The sequence below is a fragment of the Varroa destructor genome, unplaced genomic scaffold (genome assembly GCF_002443255.2).
Source record: "Varroa destructor unplaced genomic scaffold, Vdes_3.0 BEIS01000003.1, whole genome shotgun sequence".
In the NCBI taxonomy this organism is placed as follows: Eukaryota; Metazoa; Arthropoda; class Arachnida; order Mesostigmata; family Varroidae; genus Varroa; species Varroa destructor.
In genome coordinates this window covers 23662544-23687214 of record NW_019211456.1, presented here as the reverse complement: position 1 = coordinate 23687214, position 24671 = coordinate 23662544, and the positions used below count along the sequence as shown (strand labels likewise).

The 24671-nt window shown below is 39.2% G+C and overlaps 3 protein-coding genes across 6 annotated transcripts; all 3 read right to left on the bottom strand.

The window, feature by feature from the left end:
• Window positions 1-6: 6 nt before the first annotated feature.
• Window positions 7-6568, bottom strand: me31B (ATP-dependent RNA helicase me31b). Of its 3 annotated transcripts, none has more exons than XM_022798118.2 (2): window positions 6433-6568; window positions 7-1943 (listed from the first exon to the last, which is right to left on the bottom strand). In XM_022798118.2, exon 2 carries the CDS (start codon window positions 1694-1696, stop codon window positions 428-430), a length of 1269 nt encoding a protein of 422 aa, XP_022653853.1. In that variant the 5' UTR covers window positions 1697-1943; window positions 6433-6568; the 3' UTR covers window positions 7-427. The 3 variants fall into 3 exon arrangements, with proteins under 3 accessions (XP_022653853.1, XP_022653854.1, XP_086839393.1); XM_022798119.2 differs by lacking the exon at window positions 6433-6568 and adding an exon at window positions 6081-6390; XM_086983267.1 differs by lacking the exon at window positions 6433-6568 and adding an exon at window positions 5526-6063.
• Window positions 6569-7794: 1226 nt separating this feature from the next.
• LOC111247329 (transcriptional adapter 3-like) lies at window positions 7795-12277 on the bottom strand. The gene is made up of 6 exons (XM_022798116.2): window positions 11786-12277; window positions 11114-11362; window positions 10641-10877; window positions 10233-10406; window positions 9773-10003; window positions 7795-9623 (listed from the first exon to the last, which is right to left on the bottom strand). The coding sequence occupies exons 1-6, from the start codon at window positions 11948-11950 to the stop codon at window positions 9279-9281; spliced, it is 1401 nt and encodes a 466-aa protein (XP_022653851.1). The 5' UTR covers window positions 11951-12277; the 3' UTR covers window positions 7795-9278.
• A 4325-nt stretch (window positions 12278-16602) lies between these two features.
• On the bottom strand, window positions 16603-23098 carry LOC111247909 (transcriptional adapter 3-B-like). Of its 2 annotated transcripts, XM_022799442.2 has the most exons (7): window positions 22572-23098; window positions 21209-21421; window positions 20700-20942; window positions 20137-20376; window positions 19643-19816; window positions 19129-19359; window positions 16603-18830 (listed from the first exon to the last, which is right to left on the bottom strand). In XM_022799442.2, exons 1-7 carry the CDS (start codon window positions 22734-22736, stop codon window positions 18480-18482), a joined length of 1617 nt encoding a protein of 538 aa, XP_022655177.1. In that variant the 5' UTR covers window positions 22737-23098; the 3' UTR covers window positions 16603-18479. The 2 variants fall into 2 exon arrangements, with proteins under 2 accessions (XP_022655177.1, XP_022655178.1); XM_022799443.2 differs by lacking the exon at window positions 21209-21421 and having other exon boundaries at window positions 22572-23094.
• Window positions 23099-24671: the final 1573 nt, after the last annotated feature.

Sequence of the window (24671 nt, the reverse complement as noted above, 5' to 3'; positions counted from 1 at the left end):
ATATGATACCAAGTCTGCGTGTTTGTCTTTCTATCTCTCTGAACTTGCGTGAAAAGCCTGCGGTGATTTTTGTTTGTATGACACTTAACAGTCAACCAACCATGCATCATCGATTATAATCTTTATAGTTAATTGTATAGTATCAGCATTTCATCATAATTGTATATATGTCATTGATTTGACATATACAATCTTACCTATGATCACCGTTATGATCGTCGTACTCATCCAAGTCGGATCGCATTTCATCCGCTTCATCATTATCATCACTATCCACATAAAGGCAAATCTACATGAAAATAAATCAATGAATGAATCAGTCAATCGCATCATATACAAAGAAGCAGCCGGCTCGTACAATAGTGTTTTGTGTGCACGGCCTTTTCCTTTACCACCTGTTCTCCGTCATTGCCATTTGATTTTCATCTTAGTTATCCTCGACCTGCTGGAACTCCGCAACGTACAGGCTCTTGTCAATTTGCTTTGGGATGGGCTTGATTTCAGTCTGCAGTTCCGTTTCGATGCGGTGCAGGGCGAAGCGGTCATCGTATGTGATAAGGTTAATAGCAATGCCGAGGTGGCCAAATCGGCCGGACCGCCCGATGCGGTGAAGGTACGTCTCGGCGTTTTTCGGGAAATCAAAATTGATGACAACGTTGACCGCTTGAATATCAATGCCTCGCGTAAACAGATCCGAACACACAAGGTTACGACACTGTCCGGCGCGAAAGTCGTGGAACACGCGGTTTCTGTGCTGTTGAGACATTTTTGAGTGGATGTAGTAACAGGAGTAGCCCAGATCTGTGATCTTCTTTGCGAGCAGCTCCACGCGCTGGGTTGAGTTGCAGAAGATAATCGATTGGTTGATCTGCAGTTTCGAGAAAAGCGTGTTTAAGCAGTGAACCTTTTGGCGTTCCTGCACGAACGCATAGTACTGCGTCACACCTTTAAGAGTGAGCTCCTCCATGAGGTTGATTTCATATGGGTTCCGTAGGTGGCGACGCATGAACTCTTCAACGGTCAATGGAAACGTCGCTGAATAAAGAAGGATTTGCCGCTCCTGTGGCAGAAACGAGATCACACGATCTAGTAACCCCTTGAAGTCCTGTGAGAGGAGCTTGTCAGCCTCATCAAGCACGAGCATTTGGCAGTTGTTCATCTTCGCCACTTTCTTCTCCATCAGATCGAGAATACGACCCGGCGTGGCGATGATCACATGAACGTTTTCGTAGATACGCATAATATCGTCTTTAAGGTTGGTGCCACCAGTCGTGACCATGACACGTGCATTCATATGTTTCGACATTTCGATGCAAATCTGTGATGTTTGAAGAGCTAACTCCCTTGTTGGCACGATGATCAGAGCCTGAATGTGGTCTTTTGTCGGGTCGATCTTTTGAAGAACAGGGATTGTGTATGCACCCGTTTTACCTGTACCGTTCTTTGCTCGAGCAAGGATATCTCTGCCAAGCAGGGCGATCGGGATCGAAGCCTCTTGAATGGGCGAAGGCTTTTCCCAGCCCTTCTCGAAGATGCCCATGAGTAGCTCGCGCTTTAAGCAAAAGTCATCGAATTCGTTGCCTTTAGTATCAGTGACATCTGAAGTCTTCTTACGGTTGTCTTTCGGTGGCAGTTTCAGCTTGGCCTTCCAGGACTGGTCGTCTCCACCATCCATGGTGCCTGCTATCGACGTCATCTCCGCCTGCTGCACGCGTCACCGAACACACACTCACTTGCTGACTCACTAGCTCCTCGTTAATCTCACTACACCGGTCGCCGGTCTCCTTACTTAGTCAAATATTGTTTTTCACACACTGAGTCTCTACCACGAATGATGTTTGTATTAAACCTTAGCGTCACCGTAACGATACTTGACTTGAAACACACCTTGTCCGTTGTCAAATTTATTCCGCTTTAAAGATAATCATCAATTACTTCGCGTTCTGAAAACAAGTAAAACAAATGCATCACATAGCAGTATGTACCTTAAAACAAGGTCAAATAATTACTGTTATATGCTTCTTTTACATCGCTTCAACTAATAATTATGAACTGTTATTTGAAGGGGATCGAAAAGTTCAACGCGAAACGTCTAATATGAAAGGTAAAGGTTTTTTTTTACTTCAAGTAAACATGTCGTAGATTTGTCAGTAATTGCATATTTAGGTCTGAACAATTAGGATCTAAGTTCACGCCCGTACAGCTTTGAATGCAATTGAAATTATATAACAGTGGCGCCAAAGGCCACAATGTACATAACTTTCACAGATTTTCGTACTAAAATCATTAATCCATGCTCAAGTTTATCAAGTTTGAACTGATAGTATAATTTAAATCATCAGCAGTCGGCCCAGAATAATGACGACTGGATGAAGCGTTTCTACCATAAAGTTAGCCACCAATAGAGAAAAACGGTGGGAGACTTAATGAACCCAGGCAAGCAGTAATAATATCACTGAGAAACGAAACGATCCAAGAGGCTCCTGAGAAAAAGCAATAGTTACTGAACATGCTTATCACTACTCTAGAATACAATCTGTAGCACGCAACAACGCACAATGTATACTTCAGGAAAAAGTACTCTAATTTACTTCATTGATATCTAAGGATTATTTTTTTGTAGATATCTGAACTGTATCTACGGCATCTAAGTGTATTCCGTGCGTATATGTAATGGGATCAGTTTGTGTTAATACACCAGAAATAATCGGTATTCCGAGACTATTACAGATATTTTCTTGCGGCAGTATCAGCTAATAAAGCGGTTTATTCGCAACTGATCGAAAAAATTATCTTTTCTGCCTTATTCCGCTGATTAGCATTACAAGCACAAATGTCAGCTTTTCAGGGGCTAAAGAGACATCAACGAGGAAACACTTTGTTTGTCATGAAACAGGGGTAGTTGTCACACCACTCCCGTACGAATAATGCCCATTGAGGACTCGAGTCCTCTTTGCTGCGGGTTCACTCATTGAATGTTTCTGATAATAAGATTAGGCTGTAGTTTTGCGCCTCTAGAAAATCTGTAAAAAAGACTGACATTGGCTGAATTCCATTAGAGTTCCATTAGAGGCCATAATCAGCCCCATTTGATATGGATTGCATCTAGATAAAATCTCATCCCTGTTAAAAAAAATTGCGAATACAGGTTTTTTTTATCATGAATAATATCAAATGACTGACACGTGTAAAACTACTCGTAAAACTGTTTCACGGTCTCACTAAAAAGGAGATGAACATCCGCGTATTATGCCATCTATTCGTTTGGGCCAAAGAATCACCTACAATTTGTTAACCTTAATAAACTGCAATAGATTCAACCTAACAACGTAGCTGTAAGCGTTTATACCTTCATTATTAATTAAATACACTCTGCTATAGCGTAAATTTCAAAGGCAATATTTCTTAACATTAATCTAAAAATTCAGCTAAGGGCCGTTAATGGTTCTAGCGCAAAAAAATTTACTCCAAAGTGATTCTTCGGGCATGAGGTAATAAAATCAATTAATTCTCTCTATTTCAGCCATAGTGGACTTCTGTGCAGAAATCTTTTTTTTCAGGACAGTCATGCGTTGTAGTTACTACACTAGACATTGTCAAATAACATTAGTGTACGCTACTTGAATGTTGTTTCTTGTTATGCAGCTAATAACCTGGTTGGACTGCTGCTGCTATTAGTAACCAGAAAGGAAAACAAGCCAGTTTCTGGGTATATTGTGCGTAATATTCTAATTAGAAGTGACATCACGAGATCGGTTCATTCGGCTCGGAGTCGCTGGCGTGGCAGCCGCAGCTGCTGCTCACAACACCCATAACACACAGCCACGTCGATGGCAAGAACGTGCCATTGAACAAATACACGTACTTTCCTGCGGCTCGAATCACACTGTCAGCCAAAGTGGTAGAAGCATTACTGCCGCCATAACCACTATCACCGCCAAACATGACTGGCAGGAGCAGTAACCGCCATTAGCTTTCGAGCAACCCATCGCAGATCCCCACCTCGTGACGCACTCGCCGCAGTGCATCAGAATCACCATATCAGAATAGCAGTAACATGAACAATTGTAGAACAAAGCAGCACATTCGAAGATAAACAAATCAATAACAATTTGTTTGGTGTTTATTTTTTGTCAGCCAACAACAACGATTCATACCCTCATGTGTGATTGCAGCAAACACTAATCGGTGATGACACCGATAAATACCGACAATCTACAACCTAGTAACGCCACACTTAATGAGGTGATAAGCTATTGAGAGGATCTTGCAAAAAAATAACTTCTGCCAAAAAACAACGTATTCGTACTTAGTCACTGTTTTTCCTCTCTTACGCAAACTTAAGTATGGGGGAAAACACGATTCGAAAATGACTACTGAATTTCTGCAGTACTGGGACTATGAAACAGAAAAGGTAAGTCTGTGTCTTGTTCATCAAACGCACAAAGCGCTTGATATCTAATATGTAGTATAATAGTATTCACTATGTGTACATACATGGACCGCCACACAAAGAGGGCACGAATATGTAAAAAAAAGCTGCCAATTACACAAGTGTGTTCGGTTAATGTCTACGTACGCATTGTACCTACAGAGTAACTATTCGAATCAGGATACTAATATCTTCCATTATTTAAACTGTGTGAATAACTGATTCTGTGAGGTCGGAGTTTTATTGATTCTGAGGTAACATCTTTAGGCAAACTCGAGAATGTTCACATTTAAAGATTACTCAAATGAATGCATGAAAACAGTTCTTCTGCTAATTTCAAAGGCAATGCTTTAGGCAGTAACGACATTTTGTGGCCGTATTGCACGTATTACGCTTCTATCATGGTTAGTCTTTCCCCCACCCCCCTTGACATGATATAAACGTATTAATATTGTGAATAATCACTCTTCGCCGCTTTTCAACGGGACGCGAATCCTGAGAAGCGCGGAGCCAAACAACGAGTCAGTTTATGGTAGATTCCGGTGGATTAGGTAGGTCGACTAAAACGCGGAATATGTTTATGGGAACCATGGAGCATTTTCCCTACTTAGTCGTGCCTCGTTGTTTACTTTGCCACACGGAGCAAAATAATACGAAGTTTTGTCAGAAGTCGCTGGTTGCTACAGTTGCAGGGGCAGCTCATGCGAGAGCCATTTAAGCTCTGTTGTCGAGAGGTTGAGACTATTAGAAATTAATAAAATAAAACGACGAATCAAGAATTAGATACGTGAGATTTATAACTGGCTCAGGCCATAGAAAACACACTTCTTATTAAAGTGGCCAGCTCATGCCAAGAACTGGGATCCAATTAATCACCTCAGTAGATCGTTGTTCTTGACCATCTCCCAGGCCGCCCCCTACTGCTGCAGAAGTTGAAATACCTTAAGCAATGACAATAAAAATAAAACATGAAAATTCAGTGTCGCTGCTAGATGGCCTTTTGAGTCATAACCAACAAATAAAACTTGGTTCCTTAATAGTATCAGATCGTTCGATCAGTTTAAGTTACAGCGATCGTTGTCTATACATTTACCACTGTTGTATCCATGTATAATTCACGTCGTGGCACCAAAGAACAAACGGCTTGGCACAGCCCAGTCACCGGATCGACGAACACAAACGGCAACTCGTGATATAGTAACAGTAACGAGCCCTTACAGTCAAATACCTTCGAAATAGAGGCTACGATGCTGTTCGACGACGGGATTTACATTTGCTATGCCAAGAGACGATTTCACAACAACAGCATAGGTTTGCCCTCGTGTTTCGATTTAAGGCAATAAACGAACAAAAAATCGGGACAGAAAAGTACTGGCGAAGTTAAGCAGCTTAATGCGAACGAACACCCCTTTAACATTAAACCGAACGCGGAAAACGAAACCAAGTTCGGTTACAAAGTTGATAAAGAAGACGACATCGAGTCGGTGCGGGAAGCATACACATGTGCTAGTAATACACTCAAATTTGACTTTGTCAATCAATCGGTCATCATTATAGCGAGCCGCTAGGAGTTGTTAGTGCAGCAGCAGCTATGTCGGCAGATAAAATCACGGCATAGACGTAAGTTAGTAGTAATACATGTTCATACAGTTATTCTAGTTGAGCACAGCTAAGATAGCATGGTACAGGATGCCGGTGACGCACGGTGTGGTCTCAGAGAGCCACGGCGGAATGTAGAGCCGTGTTTGTTCCTGCTGCTGCTGCTCCATAATGGCTATGTACGCATAGCAATATATTCAGATGCGTCGACCCCCAGACACACACACATACCACACGGTACATTGGACAACACACAGTTAGGACGACGGCCGCAAGGACCCACTAGTTAATAAGGCAACGAACCGGCTGAAAAAGCATACTAAATGGACCCAGGCTATGTATGGAACGGCAACCCCGCTGAAAATCCGCCTCTAACACTCATTACGAAAGTGTCGACCTACCGTGTAATCAGCGATCGACAACGTCCTGAACCCGAATGCAACCAACAATAAATACAACTAGGTAAACTCACTTGGTGTAGTTGTCCAACTTGCCGCAATATCGTTTCCTTAAGCAAGATGGCGGTCGGGCGTCGAAAATGATGACGTGATCTCCGCTTGAAGCGAGCTGGGCGATTCAACACAAAAAGGTGCAAAAACCATACCTCTAAACCATACAGAGCTAAGTACGAAAGAGTACATAAAATATAAACATTGCTCATAAAATCATTACAGAAACCAATTCAAACGTGAAACAATGTAAAACAGAATAGAATAAAGCTACATCTTACTCCAGATATATGTTTATGATAAAAACAGGTATGATCAAAACGGAGAAGATTCAAGAGCAAGGCATGCAGTATTTATAGGCAAAGGTCAGGTTTAGCAGGCTCAAACATTACGCGGTAAGACATCAGATTAGATGGGCATATATTTTTAACGACTTTTCAATCGATACTATTCACATACTTGGACAGGCAAAAGAGGCTTTCGATGCAATGGTTTGTACTGTGCTCCAAAGAAAGGGAATCTCTAATGGAAGCACAGTGAATGATGAACAGAATCTTTTGCTTTTAATAGGTGTTCCGCGATTCCAAAAATTCTTAACGTCAATCGTGCTACGGAAAACTTCATCATGTTATGGTCTTAGGTCTTTCAATACCAAGATATATTCCGGTCATTTTAGAATGATTTACCAGGGTGCAGTTCACCAAGGTCTAAACAAATTATGACAGCGATAACACAGCTTATTGTTAGAAGTCATTGCCTTAAGGGGAAGATGTTTTTCTCATTTTCTCATGCTTTTTTTCGACTAATGCCTGGCTGATATCTAAGGACCATAGCTGGGTAGTTTCATTTGTCAAAATGAACTCGGCCAATGCCAAGATAATTTTTTAGAGCACTTGAAGTAACGAAGCAGTCTCGGTTAACATGTTAAAGGGAATAATTCATAAAGATTATTCCTGCCTAGAAAATGCCAAAAACAAGGTATAACTTACTGTCGTTAGCAGAACGAAGAACGCTGCACTTAATCACTATGACCGAAATAAAATTACGTTTCGATTAGACAATATTCTAAATGTTCTTTTTCGTTAGCTAGTTGACGAAACGCAGAAAACAGCTCTTACAATCTTTGGCTCCATTTTTTGATGCTTTAATGCCGTAATGTATACGGTCACACCTAACCAAGAAATTGTAGTAACTGCACATTATAATATATGTTGCCTTACAAGTTCTGAATTGCTTCTAGAGCCAGTTGTTGAAGGTCTGAATGCCGTGCGAAAGTGAATTATGTACGTTTTAAGCAGTAAGAGCTTAAGCATCTCGTATCACTGACAACGTCTGGTGAAGATCTTTATTCTTGAAAAATATTAGTACATATTTAACAACATATTACATAATTCATTCAATTATTTTGTACTATAATTTGATCTAAATCACATGGCGCGTGAGGGCCGTGTGCCTTTCAATTTTGCTCCTAGAAATAAAACCGTTTAAAGAACCACGAAATACGAAGTAGAATCATTAAAGGAATATTTAGAAACTGAAAAATTAAAATAGATTAGTGTCACTAACCTGAATAAACTCTGCTTACAACGGTTAAATAAAAAAAACTTATTATTATTTCTAACATATACTTTTTTGAGGTATAAGTTAAACGTCAAAAGAACCTTTGAATTAACACTGTTTGAAAAAAACTGTACACCTTTTCAGAAAATGTATTCCCTTTCCAAATTAAAAAAGTACACTCCAGCGAATAAATACTAATCACTATAAAATTTGGTTTAAAAATTAAAATCACGCATTTTTACAAGGACTTTTTTTAAAATTGATGTTACGGCTGGCGTCTGCTGGATGCATGTATCCTTGTGCTCATACAGAACCGCTGCACTTATTTTGCTTGTCCTGGACTACCTTTTTATTTGGTTGGTGTGACAATCATATTCCAATAAATGGCTATCACACAAGGATAACACCAAACATACAGTAAATATGAAATAGCTAGAATAACACTGAGCAACGAAATGTACTTTTTCCATGAGAGACACGCTCTTCCTATCCAGTATAGAGCGATTTATTTTTACGTGTCGTCCTCGTTGACCGGTAATGATGCTTCGAGCTACATATATTCCTTATTTAACAAAAACCTAATGCAGAATAGGACCAACTGTGACAACTATCACTTTCATATTATTGTACGGGTTATCGTTGCATAATCCATATGCAAAGACTAATACCTTGAAAAGACCATGATAAGAATTCTAACGTTCCTCTTGTTCATATTAGTAGCGAACTTAAAAATGAAAAACATATATATATATATATATATATATATATATATATATCAAAGTACATAGATTCCATCACAACATAAATATATTTGGATACCTATTACCTATTTGTATACTCCAGCATCACAAACTCATTATTCATAATAAGAGCTCTTAGATTGCTCAAGCGCATGCTTACTACAAGTAGCAACCTAGTTGCACACCATGACGACGTACGAAAAGGGCCATGATAGTAGGAACATAGTTTAAATTATAATACAAACTCGATTATCCATAACTCGCGTTACTGGTTATGGAACAGACAATCATTGCAAAAATTCGTCTTGGAAGTCTTTTCACAGCTTCACAAAATTTCATTTAAAAAATTATAGCAAACCGTTTTGAATTTGAGGATGTGTATTTCAAGAAGGTGACAACTCTCGTATTGTCACTGGTACGGCAGCGGTTATAAGTATTTTAATTTTGAGACTATATTCCTAACGCAATGTTGCAATGAGTATTTCTCGATTGGCATATTTACGCAACACTTGCCTCCCCGGCAGACAGTGCATCCAATTGACCGGCAATTGCTTTTCGCTCGTCAAGTAGTGCTCGTAACTGTTCCCTGTCCTGTTTACTTGGTGGAGGCAATGTTAGTGACGAGGACCTTGATGATCGAGCGCTATTTCGCCGTCGCCAAAAATGCTCAAGAATATCGTTGTCGATTTGGCGCAAACGCCCTTCCAGCTTTTGGATAACTTGGCGTCGGCGAGCGGCTTCAAGGAGTGCGTGCAGCATGCGTACGTTTTGTGCCGAAATTGATATTAACTGGGACTGGCACCTACGAAGTTCAAGAAACACTTCATCGTCTTGATCCGCCGCCTAATTTCAAAAATTCGAAAAGAACAGGCGTAAAAAATACACTGAACTATCGAAAAGTCGGCTTCCATAGACTTAGAATAAACCAATACAGTACATCTGATACATACTAACAAAGTCTCTGACAACAACAACGTTTCTATTATAATTACCTTTTGGGCAGGCGATTGCATCACACCAAGTTCTTCAAGCTCTCGCCGAATCCGTTGCTCGATTGAAGCGGCGCTCGAGGACGATACGGTTTGCCGCTGGGGTACGACAATAGGAAGTTTGTCTCTTGAAAACCCGATCACATTTTCTTCAATAAGACATGACATCAAGCGTTGCGTCAAGGTCCCATAGCGTTCATCGCTAAGTGATTCCTTCGTAGTTTGATGCAGCACCTATTTAGGGACATATTCAAAATACCAGTGCCCAAACTCCATTAGTGTCCTATTGTTTTAAATTTCATTTTTTTTATGCGCAGTGATAAGCTTAATATTGCTTTATTACCACATACCTTTACTAGACCAATTGCTTTCGCGACATGCTAAAGCCTACTAGATAGATATAAAGGTTTGCATGATCGCACGTCTAATGGTCTGTGAGGTAATGATTTATCAATGCAGGTACCGTTTCCACATTTTCGATCAGTCGGACAGTTGAAGCATCCGAAGCTGCCTCTCTCTGTTCTTCAAGTAGATCATCCTCGGCCCACTTGACAGTATAGTGCGTACCTAATGCAGGTACTTTTACGTAGTCCGAGGATTTAATTGCCTCTTGAGCTTCTAACAGGTTTTCAAGTACCTAAAATTTTTAGAGGCTTGTGTTATAAAAGTTCTGTTTCATTTTACGTCTATGTAGTACATTAAAAGCCTTAAATCGCAACGAAATTTTAAAGGATTATACGTCACGTCTGTATTCTACAAAATGTACATGAGTATTAAGGGTGAATCTAATACTTAACCTTTGTCCTTGCTATTTTGTAAAGATTTTGAGAATTTAGAAAAGTGTAGCGGAGTTGGTATTTTAGTAACTAACCTGAATATGTTCATCAGATAAGGGTTTGCAGTACTCGCCGAGATAAGCCCAGAATTGGTGAGGTGCATCGTTGGACGGCAAAGGTGGTACCCCAGCCTTTCCAGCTTGTCCTCCAGGTTCTTTTGGTCCTTTCATTACCTCTGGACTCACCGTGGCACCTGCATCGTGGCTGACGTTTTCGGTCACCACTTCAATACCGAATGCTAGACCACTTTTTCCATATTTGTCCTTCGAACTCTGTTATTCCATAAGAGATAACGCAATATATATATATATATATATATATTTCATCAGGATATCGATAAGACGGTTCTGCTCTTCCTGTGTATTCGGGTACTGTGTTTCTTAAAAAATCAACCTCATGGCTTATTATATCGACTGATAAGAATATAACGAAAGTGGTACTAAAACAAGGATTCGTGCTCGACGTTTTCTAGATATCCAACATACATTATTCAGGAATCTAATCTAACCTTTTTGGCAGATTTATGTTCAGCAGTATTCGGTCTTGCTCTCTTACTCTGCGAACCGCCTTGAAGAGGCGACGAGGCTCTATGCTTCTCTCCTTTATCCCGCTCCAAACGGTTTCGGTCTCGATTCGTAACGGGCTCATCGTGGTCAAGTGCCTCTAACTGCTCTCGAAGTTGTTGCTTTCGTTGTACGACAGCTACAAGAAGAGTCTCTAGCTCCAACTGAAGGGAATCGACATCTTCTATTGATGGCTAGTAAGATGTATTAAAACAAAGTTGGTGCATAAATAATTATAGACAACATATACGGCGATACGGATACAGCTTAGGCAAAATATTAACACAAAGGACACATAGTTTTGAACATTCTGTTGGAGAAGGTAGAGTTCTACACAACAAGGGTCCTAATGAAATAAAAGACATTGTCTGAAACAAGAGGTTAAAAGAGTCCTGCTTGTATACCTAGGTACTATCGCACTCTTTATTCGTATACAAGTTATATATGGAGTATAGATTTGTGTTGTGGCGCTCTGGTGCTTGTATTAGAGAAATAATACGAAACAGGCACGTAGATTAGCATATAATAACTGACAATATCATATGTTTATGTTGCGTCACTTCTCTCAAATGTTTTACTGATGATTTTTGTTAGATCGATTTAACAAGCGCACTTACTTTTCCAAGCCTTCCATCAACAATTGCTGCGTACTTTGGACACTGATCACGAACGTCTATGATTGGAAGCTCCTGTTGTGTAGATAATTCATCCTCGAGACTGTCGGACGTATTTTCCGATGAGCCCCCAGAAGAGCAAGGTTTGCTTGCCCGGCTAACTTTCATGTTTCAATTCGTGCTATAAAACTTCAACGACTTTTGCGTAGTCGGAGCATCGATCGGATCAAACCAATCACAGAACCGTAGACTCCATGAAATCAACCGTTCAATCTATCGATAAACATTAAAGTTCAAATGTTAGGATAACATAAATGCTGCCCATGTCTCTCTCGAAATCATAATAACAAAGTATGCGTTTCGCGTTTCCTGTCATTCCGAATGTGCGTCGAATTTGCGTTTATTATTATTATCATCACTATTGCAGCAGAAGCTGTTATTGTTGTTATGATTGCTATCGTTGCCTGCAGATGGAAGAGGTGATCTGTTTTTAAAATTATCGTCATTGCTATGCTCTACAGCTAAAGTAGAAAGTTAAATGCAAAACCTAGACACGTGCAATGGGCAAGAGAATCTGCGTTAAACCTTGCAGTGATGGGGAAGCAACCGCGCCAGCTGCTTTACGTGCAGTGCTAATTTGCTGTTTGTTTTCCTCTTATTATATATCGATTCTTGGGACTACATATTGCTTGCAATAATATCCCAGTTATTGAAGGAAGGGGATGTTAGTGAATTGCACGGATTTATCGTTACCTAGACCAAATAAAATTTTTCAGTTTAGATCGGATTATTAATCACTATCGATAGGATTACCGATGAAATTCATGTGTCGGCTACATGACAGAAAAAGAAGACAAAAAACATCAACATTTCTGGTCATAAATAGGCATTCATCCTTTACAGGATAAAAGGGAAAATATCATTCACAATCTCTTAAGTTTCAAGCTTTACTCATGTGTATCTCTATCTACAGTATTTTAGTTTCCGAAGTGGCTTTTCTTTTGCGTGAGGCTAGTTGTGACGGTAGAGCACGTGTCCAAGGCTACAATTTGTTGAACCGTTTCAGGAATTCGACCAGTCTATATTTGGAGGCGCTTATGTCGTACCGATAAAACCGTTCATTCGTGTCGATTCCCAGCATGTTAGCCTGCTACTTAAAGTGGATTGGAACTTAAAAGTGGAAAATGAACGTTCGATTGCATAAACAGAAACATCATACTAAAAAGGACGATGTGCATTTCTCAGAAGGGCTGGCGTCATAGGATCATAGGTTTCACTGGCTTTACCCTAGCACTAGGACCGACTTACAGTCTGGTTGTTACCAGCGACATATTGCGGAAAAAGCTAGTTAACTATGGCTCGTTGTATGAAACTAAACATTTTGGTTAAATATCATTCATCCATATAGATGTTCGAACTTTTACGTCCAGTACTGCTAATAATACTGCTTCAGGCATCTGATTTTCAAAACGCAGATCTCATTCACCTGTTTTTACACAAATATCTCAAACGGGTGTGGTTCTGCTCAAAGCTTTATTGACCTGTTATTCACCAAGTTTGTTCCAAACGACCTGGTGAAATTTCTTCCGATCGTTTCTTCAGGGGGGCATGTTCTTCCTTCACTGTTGCAATAGTCAATCCCAAGAAATTATCCAATAACGTTTAGTAGTAAAACTTGTGGGCAAATGAAACCTCAGGCGTCTGAACACTGAGGCTAGCCATCGTATAATGAAAACCTCGCGCACCTTCTTTCAGCTGCGTGAATACCCTAAACAGTAGCGAACCAACCGACTTATCCTTGGGGAGGGCTACTGCGTGATGGAAAAATTGTGGTACATGCATATCATAGGGTTAATAATGATGACGAGGTTTGGTTTATGATACATCAACGGGCTATTCTAAGATTGCAGTTTATCATTACATTTGCTTTTATTCACAATAACAATCCATGCGTGGCATTTTTGTAATCTCGTACTTTTCAAACATGAATTTCAATAATAGTTTAGTAGCCAATGTTTAACAAATAACCAACTCAACAGCACTGCCAAGCAACGCACGATCGAAGTTTTCAAAGTAGTTTTTTTTTTATGTATTTGACACATATAAACATAAAAGAAGTGTCCAGTCGTAGTCCTTGGAGTCGTTTGTGATATTTCCAACATTAAAACATAAGTGTTTTACGTAATTGCCAACCTTCGCTTTGTAAGATCATCGTAAATATAAACGTTGTGTCATCCACCGCCCACCTTCTATCCGTCTTTCTACTGCTTATCAAGTTTCTGCCTCTCCTTGTCTGATTATTACATTTGTTTTAGTCGACAATGAATATTTCTTCATGTTTTATAAACTCACATCTTCGTGCTTGTTTTTCGAACGACAATTTTCGATGGCCTTTAATAATCGTTGTAACTTGTTCCCTTGTTGCTCATTATTCGTTAGTAAGCAGAAATTTCCTTAGTAGTCTTTTTGTTTGTTATTGAATCGAATCGGTTACGTAGTGTATGTTGTTGATATTTAGAGAATGCCCTTAAGATTGCTCAATTGTAGATGCACCTGAAAAGTTGTTTCTACTTTTTCTCTCTCTTTATTTCATAGGATTGCCCTATTGTATACAGGCCATTGTGTTAAAATATTCGTACGATTGAGTGGCTGCGGAACGCTGCCGGGTGGGGATAACTACCCATAGTCCATGAAATTGGTCGATACTACCAAACGTGCATATTTTGAAATCCTGCCCTGTGGCGGCTTTTTTGGAGACCCAATTCGGTTAGTCGGTTGAAATCTGCAGCTATTAACGATGAATCATGCAACTATTTAAGCGCTTGCTTGCTTGAAGTTAAAATATTTATCGGTTTTTATCTAGTATTACAATGACAATTGCGCAATTTACCGAAAGGCTATCCCATGTTTCATTTTATGTGGTTTCCTTCTCTCGGATTTATGAAAAGGTTCCTACCTTGTCCCTTTTTGACTTAATTTAAACCAAATTAGCAATCATGACTACTTTTTTTTCTAATTTACGCTACGTTGAATCAATTATTAATCATACTTCTTCTTGATCTTTGTTATTGCACTAGTGCATGTTTTGACTTCGAAGACGACCACGTTAAGGTGGCACGCGATGTAGCGCGGCACCAAGAAGAATTAGGTTTCTTTTCACATCTGTTTTTCCTACTATTTGGAAGTTCTTGCACACTCATTTTGCTTTTACCTTGTCCCTCTTGTCGGCTTTTCCTTGATTTGAGCTAATGATAACAAATTACACTGAATTATGCACTTTTTCAGTATCAGAATAGCCGTATTAACTAATGCGTGTTATCGATTTAAGTACAACGACGTTAAATGGCTTACGATGCGTAGATGCCGCACGACTTAGATATCTACTTTTTACAAAGAATTGCCTCAAGTATCTCTAGGTCTAGTCTTCAATCTGACAAGCAATTCGACTGTACAAGGCAAAATGTACGTGTTTTTTTTGTGCATTACAAGCTGTAGAAGCACAAAGCAAAGAATTGCTGTAAACAAAAACAGATATGACATTAAAATAAAGAAGATTGATATTATTATAAAATTAATTTTTTGACCTTTACTAACATGTAGATTAACTGCTAGAAGGATTTCTCACAAATCTAGAGGATATTCTTATACTATTTTGAAATGCTGGAAACCATCAAATATTCACACATGTTTGAAGAAAATTTTTCCAAAACTTTCAGCAACTTATCGCACAAATAATGGCCAGAAAATGAACAATTAAACATGTTTAAATTTAACAACTTTTTCGAAAAAATACAGGCGAATGTTGCGATATACATTGCAGTTGTTCTTTACTTAGCTATGAAGAGAGCTATCTGATTCAGTTGCAGTAAATGCTTGATTGACACGTCACAAGGTGACTGTAGTCAAACGTTAAGAAATACAAATTTAAGCGAACAAAAAGTATCAGCATTTTTTGCCCATTTGGTTTGGCATAGTAGAAAAGGTCACCTAGTTGTATCGAAAACCGTAAAACTCGATAAAAGTGCATCCATATATTTTCCTTGCCCATTTTTTCTTCTTATTCAAATAGATTTGACTGCACAAAGTATTTTCTGTTTTACTAACACTGCTCCTCCTTTAAACAATACTGTCTTGTAGGCGAAATCCTGTACAGGTCTCTGTAGTTAAAGCTGTTTTATAGTCAAGCTCGTAAGATTCAAATTCTCAAATATATTTCAAAATGTAATGAAAGTTGCCTTATGTCTGACAGCATTCTTAGAGACTTGTAAAGAACAGCTCCGCAGTTCGACTTGTAGAGGCTTCCTGTTAACCTGTCTTCCTCGCCCTCCTTTCAAGGTCTAGATTAAATCACACCCCATGACACAATTGCTGAGAAAACGATCTGTTTATCGACTGTCTGTCAAGCTCCCTTCTCGATGCTTATACGAAAATAATTTTGGTAATAAATTTTGACAAGGACGTCATGAACTACATGGTACGTTGTAGTTAATTTCTTCAACAATGTTTTTCCCGCTTCGGATTTCTTATGCCTTAATTTCCCTTAAAACCGTGTGATCGTGCGACTGTGAACGAACATAGCTTGTGAAAACAGCTTGCCTTGTTTGCATAATCGGTATTGATGCGACATTATCAATTACCAGTTGTAGCAAAATGTCGAACATATTTTTAATTAACTTCAGATGACAGAGCTTAACGCACGTCAGTTTCCTTGTTTTCCTAAATGTTCCAAATGAAGACTCTGATTATCCTAACAGAGTAATGTGTGAAACCACGTTACCAATTGCATTACAAAAACTTCACGCAAAGACTATACACACGAGTGTCGTTAACATAACATTTTATTTTTTATATTATTACTTTAAGTTGACCTGCGAACCAGTACTATATTTGTCCTGGCAAAGAGTTCTCGTCAACACATTGTGCTTCTCTAATAGGCCTATGATCTAAAAATGTAAATTTACACAAAATACATCTTTACATACACTTCCATATGCGACTGAATTTCATATTGTCGTCCAAAGTCCGCCGATGTTCTTCAACACATTCACAGATGCAGGATTCCATACTGATTAGACAATTTCAGTTAAATATTAAATGGTTAATCGAAACTACAGAAAATAAAAATTTTATCAAAATTTAGTGCCATTATTTGGGAGGCGCAGTGGAACAGTTACGGACTTCTAGATCTCTTGTTATTGTGGTACTCGGGACCTATTCAGTCGAATATGCTTTATCAAATCTCGCTAACATCAGAAGCGGACGATAATATGTTAGACACAATAGGTTGTATTCTTTTCGTAAGACGATGTGGACGTGCCCATATATTGAATTCCATTACGGAGTACCACAGTCAGTTAGTCCATTTAGGTTTAGTACTGATCAGGCAAGAGTATCAAATGTGCCCTCGCATGTCTCACATGAAGGGTAGGTATTTTCTTCGACGATGAATTAATGGCAGTGTTAAACTGTTGCTGACGGCAGTGTTACGACACCCTGAGATTGACGACCTTTTCTATTTAATTAAGGAACAGTCTAAATAAAAGTTGGAATTGCGGTGTACAATTGGGAATAATACACGCATTTTTTTAAGGTCAGGATCTGCTCTGACATGAAATAGTTTTTGATGCATGCAAAGGAAAAAGAGTTCTAAGTAGGCTCACTCCTGTCTACACTGCTAAGTTTTCCTAATCCTCTTTGATTTAATTCTTAATGTCGAGCTTTTACTATTATCAGTCGCTGTCGTTTTCCCACTAATTGTTGGAATTTTTGCGACAAAACAAATGAAAAATCAACGAAAAAAAAAGAAGCCAAAGTTCAATGCAGAATACCTATAACTCGCCACGTTAGTTTCCAAAATAACGACGACGAGCAAGCTACAACGAATGCCAGCAAGTGTCACCTAGTTTTAGTAATGTGTAACACCATGTTGCTTTCTTGCTTTAGATTATTATAAAGTGCTGTGACGAATCACTTGACTTTGATATACTATGCCTAATATTCGTATCGTATATACTCAGCAAATTACATTCTCATAGATCGGACTTACAGTTTTTCCATACGGCAGTATTCGATTATTGCATAATTATGTGGTAGAGTTGTAAATCGTGGAATAGTACCCTCAATTATAGGAGCGAGCACTATGCTGTGCGCGTTTCGACAATTTGTTCATTAATAAAAAAAAGTATCAAATACGGGTCAAAAAATACTGGTATTTACTATAAAAAAACGAGTTTCAACCGATAATAGATAGCTTATATGGGAACAATAACAGATGTCAAGTCTTGTAACCGACTATACCGCATACATACAGAGGTTTCATCTATGACACATTTTGGGTTAATATAAAAACACACAAGCCCTACGAACTTTGATTCACATCAGACATGCTGTCGATGACCAATTTCTTTATGCGAATTTACTCATGTATAAAGACAACATTGACTAAATACACATATATTCGAAGTTAGTCGAAATCAATTGAAGTTAGAACTGTAAATTTAGCTGTTTAGCACTATGGCTAAGTATAGGTGATGTAACTTCGGTGAGATTTACTCCGTTTTCCTTGTTTTATGCTGTTCTTCATTTTCGTCTGCTTGTTTGGACATCAAAGCAGTAATTTTAATTGGTATTAAAGCGGTAGGTCTCACATCAAATGAACTGCTTGCGTCTGTATATAAAGTCGATCTGTTTAACAGGACTAGAGAGGTTCGGTCTTCACCGTGACAATTTTCATAGGGTCTAATCTGGCGAGAATAGATTTCCGTTCATCGAGCAATGCCCGCATTTGTTCCTTATCCTGTTTCGTCGGCGGAAGTAGAATCAGCGATGAAGTTCGTGAGGACCTTGCAGTCGCTTTTCGTCGCCTGAACTGATCGAGCATTTCTTGGTCGATAGCACGTAAACGTTCTTCTAGCTCATACTCGGCCCTCCGCCTGCGAGCCTTTTCGAGCAGTGCACGTAGCATTCGCACGTTTTGTGCCGAAATTGACAATAGCTGAGACTGACATTTTCGTAACTCCAAAAACACCTCATCGTCCTGTTCAGCCACCTGGCAATGAATGCGGTTCCATAGCGAAAAACAGGAGCACAGAGTAATTATCGCTAGTGCAATAGAATTAGATTCGTTTACTAGAAGCTGGATTCCTGCGTTAAGCTTTTTATAATAATGAATTTTTAGCGAACACCTGGTTTTCGATATACATCAAATGCCATCCTTTGTTAATAATAATAATAATTCTAGGCTGTGGTTCTTGCTCGTTTTCGACAATCATTTCAACCCAGTTAGCTCGGGAACTCACGCGAAATTTTAGCATACTGTTCATTCATGACCGTTCTCTATCAGTCACCTTTTCAGCAAGAGCCTGCATAACCCCGAGTTCTTCAAGTTCCCTCCGGATGCGCTGCTCAATAGATGCTGCATTTGGGGCTGAGGTCGTCCGTCCCTGTGCCACAACGAATGGCATTTCTTCACCCGGTGGAACGATCCCGTTCTCTTCAAGTAGGCAAGACATAAGACGTTGCGTCAAGGTTCCATAACGCTCGTCACTCAATGACTCCTTAGCAGTTTGGTGAAGAACCTTTACAATTAGGAACGGGGGTAACACCTTGCTAGTTAATGTAAAAAAAGAGTATAAGCACGTGTAGAAAGAACATGCCGTAATAACATAACTAATAGACTCAATGCTAGAAAATTATACCCGATTTTAATAAGATACGTATATGTTTATTTCACTAGCCGCAAACTACACAGTAATTGCATCTTTAGTAAGAGAGAGGAAGCACCTTCCAATAGGTGTATCGGCGTTAAGAAAATACTCGATTATTTCAGACATGCGAAATATAGTGGAAGCCTGCTCGTACCTTCTCCATATCTTCCATGAAGTTAACAGTCGAAGCTTCTGGAGTTGCTTCCATCTGTTCTTCAAGTAAATCCTCTTGAGCCCACTTAACTATGTAGTGGGTGCCCAAGGGTGGTACTTTTACGTATTCAGAAAACTTGATAGCTTCTTGAGCCTCCAACATATTTTCAAGTCCCTGAAATGAGAAGAATATGTAGATATAGCATATGACTTTACACATGTAATGCTTACGTTATGGAGTGTATCTGTACAAAGTGTTTTTAGTGATTATAATAATAGTCTTATTCTCAATGGTTATTTAGTTTCACATGTTTGTCCCCCCGACTTTACCAGACCAACACTTATGACACTTCTGAGTGAAAAAGTTAAAAACTAAAGCATATTGACAAGATCGTCGCATTGAAAGTGTATTGCAAACATGAGTCAGAAGCTTACCTAAATTAGTTATGCAATCTACCATAATAACAATCGTATTATCTTCTCTTATCTACCAACCTCAACTTGATCGTCGTTAGCTGCTTGACAATAATTATTTAAGTATGCCCAAAAACGATGGGGAGCATCGTTAGCAGGCAGAGGACCTTGTCCTGCTTTGTTGCCTTGGCATTGGCCACCAGGAACCTTAGGACCCGATTTAGGAATTTTGGGGGCAGGCGTCGAGCCAGATTCCTGATTAATATTTTCGCCTGTTGCATCGTGCCCAGATACGGCTTTACTCGATTTATCCTTTGAGCCCTGAGAATCAAATGTCAGCAGACGGAATCGAAATGAATCGCTTTTTAGCAGCAGGAAAATAATAACGGAATATGAAAACATGCTTTGCCTATAAAGTCTTAGCAAACAGTATATTAACTGGTATATATAATATCTAAGATTTAGGAATTAAAAACTACGTATGAGCGGTATCGTTTCATCAACACAGAAGTCAAATAGTCTCTCAGTCACACCCTGAGTGACACACTACGTCACTCTAAAATAGAAGGTTATTAACGTAGAAATAAACACGTTCTTAAGCAGACTGTTCTTACATTCAGCATCACATAAGCGGACTACTTTACCTTTTTGTTGGATTTATGATCTGCTCCTCGGGACCGCTTACTCATTGAGCCCCCCTGCAGCGGTGAAGAGGCCCTCTGTTTGTCACCCCGATCACGTTCGGTACGATTTCCCTCTCGACTTCCCGTCGAATCGTCGTGATCAAGCGCCTCCAGTTGAGCTCGAAGCTGTTGTTTGCGCTGAACCACTGCTACAAGCAGTGTTTCAAGTTCCAATTGAAGTGGATCGATGTCTTCCAAAGACAACTACAATACAAAAATGACAACGACAAATTTAATACAATACTAAAGCACCTGAGCAGAAAAAGAAATCGCCAGCTGTCTTACGGGACCTGAATGAACTTCAATCCTAACTGAGCATGTAACGCTTAAGATCTAGGAAAATCGATCGGCACATACAGACAATAGAGCAGCAATTATTTTAAAACGTTTAGGTATATGGTAGAATTTTGCTTGTTCTCGTTAGGGTACTTTGTAGTACGAGATTTGTCAAAGCATAACGTGTGTTTTACCGTGAAATTCGAATACCGATTTTGACGTTCTGTTGTTATTGTAAACTTGCTTTGGTCAGAGATGTCCACCATTTGATCACGTCGTTTAAGTTGGTACTTGACACAGTTGTTCGCGAATGAGTAAATATGTATTGAACACAAGACGGCGATAGCCGCGTACACTTCCGGTGTGCACATAATATCAAGAGCAAATTCGGTTACACAGCCAGTCTGCTGTAAAACAAGTCAGATCACATATGTGATACCAATGGCTTTTTACTTTATCTACGATTTCCACTAAATGCATATACGTGTTGCATGTATCTTCGTTTTTCTACATACTAAACTATGATGTGAAATGTGCAAGTCAAGCGTGGAGCATCACAATTTCTAATCATCATTGTCTTCATTATTTTCTGCTCTGTTTTATTTCGAGGTTCCTATCTAACGGCGCCGAGATCAGCTCTGTTCTTATTGTCAGCATCTGTATGTGGCAAAATCGAGTGATCAAATCTGCATTTCTCATTTTTTGATTGAATTATTAAAGATATTGTGTCATATACGTGCTTGTTTTACGATTATTTTTCATTCGGCCAGCTAATTCTGACTACCCACACCTTTCTGTATATTGAGGAACCTGGTACTACACAGTTAATGTTTGTACGGTATAGTGACCAAAAGCATTAGTTATACGACACAATTATACAATCAAAAAATAAGTCTGCGTCTATTGAGATCTTACGTAAAACACGTTCTCTCGTATTTCCTGACCGAGGAACAATAACGTTTTAGAAGAACATGGCCACTATTTACTAACCGTCGGCAACTTTCTCTTTTCTTTTCATTGTACAAACTCCACTTGGGTATTTTAGAAACGTAGACGAAAAGCAACAAATGACAATAAATCGATCGCCAGAACAAAAACCGTTCCTATGCTGAGGTAAAATGTCAAGTCGCGAGCATCTTTTGTGGATTCACAATGCTGACAGCCAACAACCATCTAGCCAACCCGCAATATGTCGTCTGTATGGCCAGTGGTAGAACTTGCAATAATACTCTTTAGTTGTCAATCTGTAAAATGATCTAGTTCTTTCATGTTTATTCTTTTGGATAGGCCTGTTTTGAACAAAGCATCCTAAGTCGTGTTCATGTGCGCTGCTATTTCGAGAACCACTAACACGATTTATCTGTGGGCGTTTAACTGCACAATCAAATAAAGCACATCGTACGTTAAATCTGCTGCTTTAGTCGAACTGATATCTGTGAATCACTAAGAACGATTTGTTTTGTACTGTTGGTACAGTTCGGCCATAGTGCGGATCAATTAATGTTGGTATTCACTCGGTGCTTCTAACTGATATGCTATATGAGTTTATTGGCTAACCTTTCCGGGTCTCCCGTCAACGATGGAGCTAAACTTTGGACACTGTTCACGGACATCGACAGTCGGGAATTCCTGAGCTGCTGCCAAATCATCTTCTAAGCTATCAGAGGTATTTTCCGAAGAGCCACCGGATGAATAGGGCTTGTTTCCGCGACGGACCTTCATAGCCGCAAGTCGCCTATCGCAAACAGCGATGACAATGTTTGCAATAAACTTAACCTGAAATCTACGCTATCGAGAAATGCCCACCATCACTTTTGTGCAAACGCAGGTCAAAGGGCCCTAGGCTCACGCCGGGAACACTGCACAAATCCTACAAATGCCTATACAAAGCGAATGATTTCTTAAATATTTTTCGACGCCAAACTGCTACTCTAAGCGACGACGCCAATCGTCCATTTTTCGATTCCGGATCGATATAGCCAGTAGTCTGCAATCGACTTTTACACTAACTGTTCCTAATTATTGAGAAGAGGCCTTTTGTGCAGCCTAATCGAGCTTTATTTGAATGTCAGACACGAAAGCCTAGACAGGCACAAGGTGGAAAGGGAAAACGGAGTGGTGCAGACGCGCGGCTCGAACTCCGACAACTTCTGACTGACCAAGGAATGTCTGCTTGCTTGCCTGCCTACCTACTCATAAAGGGAAGAGAGCATTTAAACTGGGCACGGTAAAACGTGACGATTCAAATTGCTGTCATTTAATGCGCGTTGGTATAAAAGCATGCCCTCTTTGCATGTAACTCCTTGGGAACGTCGCTAACGAAAATATGGACTACATCTGATAAATATTGGAAAGCTTCTACGTGGAGTTTTGCCTAGATAAGGATTAAGCGCGTTTGAAAAATTCTACTTTAAATGTCTTCATTGTTTTATTTACCGTCAAAGCACTATTAAAATTGACTTATGAACACAATTTCTCACATTTGTCATTATACATATCCGGACAAAACGGGAACCTGAAATCAGATCTGAATATTTTTACGATGTACCAGACAAGATAGAGTCAGCCTCAACCGTATTAACCTATACGATACCCCTTTAAGCAATGTGAGCCATACCATGATTAGTTCCAGTAATTTCGATCAGACATAAACAACAGAGCAGTTTGTTTAGCAATTCAAAGAAAAAAAAATCATTTTTTTTCAGATGTTGGCCCTAAAAAATTTTAGAGAAATCGATATTTTTTTATTTAACCGACGTCTACTAATATCATTAACTTACGCGTTAAAGAATACCCTGTGCCTTGACGGGAGGGGTGTGAATTGAATAGATTTTGCACAGTTAAATAGTTCTAATCGATGATATGACGGGTAGGCTATGCGAGTGCGTTGTTTTTGTGACATACATTAACACAATGCTTCAAAACTTACGTTAGTGCTACATTTGTTCTGCTTTTATTCAAATGCTGTAGTGGTCAGCGTGTTTACAAAGCTATGGATGGCTATGGGCGATCGAGCAGGGTCATATAATTTTTAAACAACCGTTGCCTGCATTTTATTCTCACTTGGTTTTGTGTATGAATACTTTAATAGTGTGAAACAAAAATCTTCGAGAATCGCCAAAAAAATGGTCTCAGAGCTTGTTACATACGATCCACAATCGAGATTTTAACCAAAATCTGATATCCTGACGGAAATTTATTTGAATGGTTTTTGGTCTTTGTCTCTTTTCGAAAAATCTATCTACTTGAATGTGTATCCACAAATCACTGGATAAAAATGCTGCACGAAAGAATATATTTCAGACAGTTTTCGTTAATTCGTTACGTAAGTGAGTTACTATATATATGACATTCACATAAGTTTTGACCCTATATCTAGCGCTTGATGTTCCTCACTCTTGTCCTTGTAAGCGGCTATACTTCGCTCAGCTTCAGCTCAGAATGGATTTTGAATACATTGCTGCACAAGACGAACAATAGATGATTATGGGATATATTCATTGAACTTAAATGGGCAAGTCAATTAATACGGGCATCATTAAACAACGCTAATAACAATTTTAGTTAAACTACTACTTTAAAATGCTGAAATTCAAATCTGAAACAACTGATTAGCAATGCTTCTTGTGTTGTGACTCTAGTGATTTGGGCAAGTGT

What these genes read in the sequence shown, in the direction of transcription:
- me31B (XM_022798118.2), bottom strand. Translation starts at nt 1,696, where the DNA reads ATGACGTCGATAGCAGGCACCATGGATGGTGGAGACGACCAGTCCTGG.
- LOC111247329 (XM_022798116.2), bottom strand. Translation starts at nt 11,950, where the DNA reads ATGAAAGTTAGCCGGGCAAGCAAACCTTGCTCTTCTGGGGGCTCATCG. An exon ending in TGATCGAAAATGTGGAAACG is followed by an intron (nt 10,004 to 10,232) that starts GTACCTGCATTG and finishes GTCCCTAAATAG; the next exon opens with GTGCTGCATCAAACTACGAA. An exon ending in TGCAATCGCCTGCCCAAAAG is followed by an intron (nt 9,624 to 9,772) that starts GTAATTATAATA and finishes TTTTGAAATTAG; the next exon opens with GCGGCGGATCAAGACGATGA.
- LOC111247909 (XM_022799442.2), bottom strand. Translation starts at nt 22,736, where the DNA reads ATGAAGGTCCGTCGCGGAAACAAGCCCTATTCATCCGGTGGCTCTTCG. An exon ending in ATCATAAATCCAACAAAAAG is followed by an intron (nt 20,377 to 20,699) that starts GTAAAGTAGTCC and finishes TTTGATTCTCAG; the next exon opens with GGCTCAAAGGATAAATCGAG. An exon ending in TCATGGAAGATATGGAGAAG is followed by an intron (nt 19,360 to 19,642) that starts GTACGAGCAGGC and finishes CTAATTGTAAAG; the next exon opens with GTTCTTCACCAAACTGCTAA.